Below are 8,164 nucleotides of genomic sequence, written 5' to 3' on the forward strand. Positions count from 1 at the left end.
TTTTAAACCCAGAATTTCATATCCAGCCAAACTAAGCTTGATAAGTGGAGAAATATAATACTTTACAGACAAGCAAATGCTGAGAGATTTTGTCACCACCAGGCCTGCCCTAAAAGAGCTCCTGAAGGAAGCACTAAACATGGAAAGGAATAACCAGTACCAGCCACTGCAAAAACATGCCAAATTGTAAAGACCATCGAGGCTAGGAAGAAACTGCATCAACTAACGAGCGAAATAACCAGCTAACATCATAATGACAGGATCAAATTCACACATAACAATATTAACCTTAAATGTAAATAGGCTAAATGCTCCAATTAAAAGACACAGACTGGCAAATTGGAGAGAGAGTCAAGACCCATCAGTGTGCTGTATTCAGGAAACCCATCTCACATGCAGAGACACACATAGGCTCAAAATAAAGGGATGGAGGAAGATCTACCAAGCAAATGGAAAACAAAAAAAGGCAGGGGTTGCAATCCTAGTATCTGATAAAACAGACTTTAAACAAACAAAGATCAAAAGACACAAAGAAGGCCATTACCTAATGGTAAAGGTATCAATTCAACAAGAAGAGCTAACTATCCTATATATATATGCACCCAATATAGGAGCACCCAGATTCTTTATAAATTACCCTGTCTCAAGTATTTCTTTATAACAATGCAGGAACGGCCTAATACATTAAGGAAGCAAAGGAAGTAGGGCAGAAAACAGAGTTGGAAATTGGAAAGGTTAACCAGGAAGTGAGAACTTTGGAATGTCACTTGGGAATGGGAAAGCCAAGGCCAAGTAGATTAGGGAGAAGGAGGCTAATTGAGGCCACAATTTGGATCCTGTGGAGCGAGAAGAATGTGATGAGGAAGGTCTTTGTTCACAAGGAGTTCCAGGTGTGAGCTTAGAACACCTGGAGGAAACCTTAGTGAGGGGACTCAGAGGGAATGTGGGAAAGAGCTGAGGACCTTTGTAAAGTTACCAATCCTGTGTGCTGTTCCAGTTATTGAGCACCCAAGTGGTAAGTCTGGGAGAAACACATCAAATATTAGATTATCCATGTGAGAGCATAAAGATGAAAGTTGCTGCCCTGGCAAACGACCAGCCTCTCCTTTAGCCCTACTCAGTGAGAGGACTAGATCTATGTTCAGTCTCTTGTAAAGGACAGTCTCCATGTCTAAGAAAATGACAGTGAGGAACAAGAATGAAGTGTGCATCAGGCCAAGTCTGTTCTGTATACCCAAGCCTGCTGTGGCTTCTTGCTGGTTCTCACATCTACAGTGGTATCTTGGGAATTATGTTATTCTCAATTGCCCTCCAGGCATTGTCTTTCCCTTTCTTTTCTTTCTTTCTTTCCTTCTTTTTCTTTCTTTCTTTCTTTCTTTCTTTCTCTCCTTCCTTCCTTCCTTCCTTCCTTCCTTCCTTCCTTCCTTCCTTCCTTCCTTCCTTCCTTCTTTCTTTCTTTCTTTTTTTGAGATGAGGTTTTGCTCTGTCACCCAGTGCAGTGGTGCAATTATAGCTCAGTGAATCCTTGAACTCCTGGGCTCATCAAGAGTTCCTACCACCTCTGTCCTCAAAGCACTGAGATTGCAGTCATGAACCACCACACCATGTATTTCTTTATTAAAAAAAAAAAAAAAAAAAAAAAGACTGGGCATGGTGGCTCACGCCTATAATCCCAGCAAGACCGGGGCAGGAGGATTGCTTGGGCCCAGGAGTTCAAGACTAGCCTGAGCAACATAGGGCAATCCCATCTCTATGAAAAATTAAAGATTAGCTGGGCATGGTTGTGCACGCCTGTAGTCCCATCAGGAGGCTGAGGTGGGGGGATTGTTTGAGGCCAGGAGGTCAATACTGCAGTAAGCCACGATAGTGCCATTGCACTCCAGCCTGGGTGACAGAGTGAGACCCTGTCTAAAACAAAAAATAGCTTGATGCCAATCCGAAACCCCATTAAATGCTGTAGACTATAATATTAGGTTGATGCAACAGTAATTTGTGGTTTTTGCCATTGAAAGTAATGTCAAAAGCTGCAATTACTGTTGCACCAACCTAATAATAATAGATAATATTCATAGATAATAGATATTTATTGAGCTTGCTTTATGCCAGGCTCTGTTCTAAGAACCTTATATTTATATGTATCAACTTACATGCATTAACTTCTTTAATGTTCACAAAAAGTACATGAAATAGTTACTATTATTATTCCCATTTTCCAGATGGGGAAAATGAGGCCCAGGGAGATTAACGCCATTCAGCAAAGTGTCAGAAGGCTCAAACCAGCCTATCTGACTCCAGAACCCAGCTCTTAATCATCACACTAGTTCCTTAAATTTGTACATATCTCACAATTTACAAAGCCCTTTGGAAGAGATACAAATATTACATGATCCTCTCAATAATGCTTCAAAGTGAGTAAGGAACATCTTTGTTTCCATTGCACAGATAGGGAAACTGATGCTCAGAGACATTCAATTACTGGAGCAGGAAATCAATAACACCAGTATCAGGCTAGGTGGGGCCTGAAATCCGTGACCATGACTCCTACAATGCCACACCATCTCTCACTTCTGCTTTAGCAGCCTTTCTGAGGATTAAATTGCATCTACACAATCAGATATGCAGAGGGATAAAGGCCGCTAAGGTTTCTTGGGTTTGGCATGAAGGTCCTGATGTCTGAAAACATGACTTTATCTCTAACTTGAAATATGATTTCAGACGGCCTCAATGTCAAGGAGTAGTGTGGGAAGAGGACGGAAGAGGAGAAGCTGACCAAGTGAGCGGGATCTAATAGCTGGCTCCAAAAATGACCCTTCCTTGGAGCGGCTGGCTGTCGCCTGTCAGAGTGGTCCTGCTGTGGCAGCAGCTCAAGAGAGTGTCCAAAAAGCAATGCAGGGATGCAAACACAGAGAAAAGAGGAAGCCTAGACCAGACCCACAACCGGAGCCCTTTATTACGTCTTTTCTGGTTAACGCCTCTCTTGTCTTCACGTCCTCTCTTCCCCACCCATCCATGCAGTATCCACGGTGCCAAACGTTGTAATTCCACTCCGGGCTGCCGCCAATATGTTCGTCTTATTTCTCCAATACCCCAGGAACAAATCAATTCTTTTGGATCTTCTGATGTTTTCTAGTAGCCAGTACATTGCAGCCCTGGCTCATATTACCCACTAACTCATCATTCTTCCATTACACCCTTCACACCGAACCGCGTTTGCTTCCGATCCGCAGTGACCCCCTCCCTCTTTTTTTAACTGCAGTCCAATAATGCTGACATGGTTAGGAATCGGAAGTCATGGCTATTGCGGCCAACTCCCCGATAAGCGGAAGCTTGGGGCAGGGATAGGAAAGCCCAGAACGTGCCTCCGTCCTTAGCAACATCATCTACTCCCCTCACTCGCCCCCCAGGCCCTGCTGGCCAAGGGGCAGCCGCAAAAACCACACCACCCGGGGCTCCCACCCCTTGCCTCCTGCCGCCGCGGCGGCTGCTATAGAAACACCAGGCGTACACACGGGGCTGAAATTAAACACCCATCCTGGACGCGGACCCGAGCGGGATCTGCCTGCCGCCGCGGTCACCATGGCAACATGCCGAGGGTAGAGCAGTTGGCTGCGCGGCGCGGGGATACTCACTCCATCGCGGGGCTCGGCAGCCGGGCGCGCTGCTGCGGGGCTCACCGGCGCTGCTCGCCTCTCCCGGAGCAGAGTGCACTGGCCGCGCCGCGCGCGAGGTGGAGCTGGGAGCCGTCTCCCCTCCCCGCCCGCACCCCCTCCTCCCCTGGAGGGTTGAAAGTGAGTGCTCAGGCTCTCTCGGCTCCCAGCCTGCGAATAAAACGGGAAGCAATTGGATAATGTTGTTCGCTGGGCGCTACACAAGCCACCCCACTTCAGGGTTTCGGGGAGGGAGCCCGCTGGCAGCTGCGCGTGGGGTGAGGTGGCCACCAGCGCGCAGTGCCGCCCGCCCTAGGCACCAGGTGCGCCGGGGCTCCCCTGGGACTGGCGGCGCGGCGCGGAGCCTGGGGAGAAGTGTGGGTGGGGGAGTAGGGCGGCTGCGGCGGATGGCACAGCCCAGAGGGCATAGAGAAACGGGTGAGTCATTGGCAAGGTGGCAGCTATCGCCGCTTAGAAGTTGCAAGAAGCGTCTGGCCTCTGCAAGCAGCAAGGACTGCCCCCAGTGGGCTGGGCATGGGTTCGGAAACGCCATTGTGCCGGCCCGGCGAGATCCCTCTGAGTTTCCCAAGCAAAACTCCAGCTACCTTGCAGCGCCTTAATGCGGCGTTTCACCACCTTGGCGACTCCATGCCCCTTTCCGTTTCACTCCAAATTCTGCGTGTTCCCGCCTGCCAGGAAGACATTGTCCAGGGTCAGTTTCCCTAGTCTGTTACTTGAAAACAATAGCTATATTAACTATGGTTTCCCAAATTACCACGGCCCCGGCCCCGCGGTAATTAGCCACCTGGAGTACGTACTCCCTGCCTCCACCCCCTCTGAGAATCCTCTACTCCTAATGGTTTCCAGAGCAGGAACCTGGTTCTCATCCAGGTGTCCTGCACCTGCTACAATGAAGAGTAGATGGGACAGCTTCAGGCTTTTCTTGTATCTTGCAGCCGGGTCCCTCTGTGAGTCGGTGTCTGCCAGGTGCTGAAAACGCAGCACCAAGCATAGGCTTAGCCATCACAGTCCCTGCCCTGCAGGAGCTCACGGGTTAAAGTAGAAAGGCAAAGCACAGATAAAGACAAAAATAAACATATCGTCACAGGCCGAAAATATTACTATAAAAATTAAGTAATTAGATGCTGTGATGAATGTTCTAGAATTAATTTTTGGTGACGATTGTGCAACTGAACATACTGAAAGCTATTGAATTATACACTCTGGGTGAATTTTGTGGTCTATGAATTATGTCTTAATAAAGACGTGTTTTTAAAAAATGCTTTGATGGAGAATAAAAGGCAAGTGGATGTGTTTAGGTAGGTGTTCAGGGAAAGCCTTCCTGAGGGACTGGGGTTGAAAGGGGAGAGGGCTCAGATATGCAAGCCACAGGGCTAGGGTTTTCCTGCCAGCCAACAGCCTGTATGGTGGCTCTAGATGGGAGACAGCTCCACATGTCAAGGGGCTGGAAAGAGAACAGTGCAAAATGTTCTCAGTGGATTCACTGCTCCTCATTTTCCTCTGGAGAGTGAGCTGCAAAGTCAAACCCAGTGAAGATTCAAAGAGCTGTTTTGTGGAAGGAAATTCTGGATCAACTCCAGGTTTCCCTTCACAGAGAAATTCTATGTGAATTCGGAGATCATAAAACCCTCCCCCAATCCATGTCCCTTTCCAGTTGCATATAGGATTAAGTTCATGTGTGAATAATTAAGAGGCTTAAACAGGAAAAAGATGTGCTTTTCTGTCTTAAAAGTTCAGAGATGAGCGGTCCTGGGCCAGTTTATCAGCTCAACTCCTGAAAAAGAGCAAAGAGATCCAGGCTCCTACAAAACATTGCTCTATCATATGTGGTCTCCCTTCCTAAAATTGTTTCATGGTCCAAGTTGGCTGCTCTGGCTCTAGCCCTTATGTCTGCATTCCAGCCAACATAAATGTGGAAAGAGGAAAGAAAAATAGGTAAAGGAAGCACGCCAGCTGCCTCTTAAGAAAGGCTCCCAGAAGCTGCCTCAGGACACTTAGATCTCCTTGGCCAGAATTCAGTCACATGGCTACATTCAGTTTCCAGGGAGAGTAGACAAGGAAGTCTTTGCTCTGCATAGTCATGAGCCTATCCAAAAGTTGAGACCTCCATTCCCATGTAAGAAGGGGAAAATGGGTATGGGGGACAGACAACCAGTAATCTTTGCCATTCTCCTCAATGCTTAGCGTTCTGGCTTCTGCCTGCCCCATGCCACTGCCACTGCTCCCTGTAAAGTCCCCAGTGCCAAATGGATATGTCTCTGTCCTCTTCTTACGTCATTTTAAAGCTGTGTTGAACATTTTAACAGCTCCCTTTTGTTTTTGGCTTTTTACTTGAAGTCAGGTTTATTCAGGTATAATTTATATGCAGTGGAATTCACCCTTTGTAGCTGTACAGGCCTATGAGTTTAGATACATTATGCAATCATGTAACTACCACCATAGTCAATATATTACATGACCATCACCCCCAAACAGTTCTTTTAAGTCCCTTCATACTCAATCCACTCCTCCTACCTCCAGCCTCTGGCAACCACTGGTCTCATCTCTGTTCTCATGATTTTGCTTTTTCTAGAATATCATATAATTGGAATCAGACAGTATATAGCCTTTCATGTTCAATTTCTTTCACATTGCAAATGCTTTTGAGATCCATCCATGTTGTGTATATAGGTAGGTAGGTTCTTTTCATTGATAAGTATAGCTTTCAATTGTACAGATGCACACAATTTGTCTATCCATTCACCACTTGAGGGATATTTGTTGTTTTCAGTTTATGGCAATTATGAAATAAAACTGCTATAAACATTCATGTACAGGTCTTTAAGTGAATAAATGTGTTCTCTTTGTGGTAAATATTTAGAGTCATCCCTTCCATCTTGAAACAGTTTTCTGTGACAACACAGTACCACACCTCTAGCTACCCCTTCTACTTGTCTCTTAAATCTTGGTGTTCTGTAGGATTCTTGCCTAAATTCTCTTCACTTCTCACTATACATACCCTCCCTGAGCAATTTCATCTACATCTATGGCTTAACTTAACCACCAATATGATGCTGACTTCCAAAACTAAGTTTGTAGTCCAGATCATGCTCTTAAACTTCAAAACCGATACCCAAAGGTCATTGTAATATCTTCACAAACACCTCAATGTCCCAGAAGCACTTGTCATTTTCACCTGTAAATCTCTCCCTAATAACCTGCCCCCTATCCTAATACCAGAAAGGATGTAAGGCCTCACCCAAAAATCTGGGTGTCTGTCTTGATTTCTAACCATCCTGACCTCCCACATCCAGTCAGTGAACAAGATTTATCCAGGCTATCCTCTAAAAAGTCATCAAGCCCATTCACTTCTCTCCAACCCCATTGATATTGTTAAAGCAGCCTCCCTCTTGGCCTCCTTGCCCCCAGTCACATCCCATGCCAACCCACTCAACCCTACAGCCAGAGCAAACTTCCAAAGACACTAATCTGATCTTATCATCCCCTTGCCTGAAATCTTTCAAGGGCATTTCTTAACTTTAATATAAAGGTTAAATTGAGTTTTAGGAACATCCTAAGTTTTTTAAAGTTAGTAGACTGATTATTACAATTTTCAAATGCAATAGGAAAATAAGAAAAATTCATTTTATAGGGCTGGGTTATGCCTTATTAAGAGTCGCAAATATATTTTCTGCTATATTAACTGTAGGAAAAAAAAATAACAGACTGTAGAGTCAAACAGACTTTGATTAAAATTCCAGCTTTGCATTTACTAGCTTTGTGAACTTGGACCTATTACTTAACCTAAGTCTCAGGTTTCTTTACCTACAAAATGAGGGCAATAATACCTATCTTTAAAGGTTGTTTTGCAAATTAAACACAAAGTGTATTAAATGCCTAGAATGGAGTCTGGTACTTAGTAGATACTCAATAAACAATAACTCTAATTAGCTAATCCTCATATCATCCTCATTACATTGCAATTTTCCCTGAAATTTCAAACATTTTAATAGCTATATCTTTATTTATCTTCATGATATCCCTTTGAAGAAAGGGAAAAAGTACAGATAACAGACACTGAGAAGACCAATTTGTTTATCTTCATTAATGAAGTAAGAATGTTAGCCCAGGTAATCTATTTATTTACTTAAAATAATATAGATTATATTGGTAAATATAGCATAACTATCTATATCCATTAGTCCGTTTGTGAATTATATGTTATCACTAACTGTGTTAGTCCATTTACATTGCTATAAAGCAATACCTGAGACTGGGTAATTTATCAAGAAAAGAGGCTTATTTTGGGTCACAGTTCTACAGACTGTACAGGAAGCATGGTGCTGGCATCTGCTCCTAGTGAGGTCTCAGGATGCTTACACTTGTGGTAGAAAGCAAACAGGGAGCCGGTATATCACAAGGCAAGAGTGGGAGCAAGAGAGAGGGAACAAGAGAGAGTAGCGGTCCCAGACTCTTAAACAACCAGATATCACATGAACTAACAGAGCAAGAACTCA

General features: G+C 44.6%; 1 protein-coding gene across 3 annotated transcripts in view; it reads right to left on the reverse strand.

Moving 5' to 3' along the window:
- PALM2AKAP2 (PALM2 and AKAP2 fusion) overlaps window positions 1–3,769 on the reverse strand; it is a 529,571-nt gene extending 525,802 nt beyond the window's left edge. Inside the window, exon 1 of one of the 3 annotated variants that reach the window (XM_055271528.2) lies at window positions 3,630–3,769. In XM_055271528.2, the coding sequence (XP_055127503.1) occupies window positions 3,630–3,634 (5 nt within the window). In that variant the 5' untranslated portion in view covers window positions 3,635–3,769. The remainder of the gene's footprint in view (window positions 1–3,629) is intronic. The other 2 variants (XM_055271531.2, XM_055271532.2) reach the window with 2 other exon arrangements.
- Between the last annotated feature and the right edge of the window lie 4,395 nt (window positions 3,770–8,164).

This window comes from Symphalangus syndactylus, chromosome 3 (genome assembly GCF_028878055.3).
Source record: "Symphalangus syndactylus isolate Jambi chromosome 3, NHGRI_mSymSyn1-v2.1_pri, whole genome shotgun sequence".
In the NCBI taxonomy this organism is placed as follows: Eukaryota; Metazoa; Chordata; class Mammalia; order Primates; family Hylobatidae; genus Symphalangus; species Symphalangus syndactylus.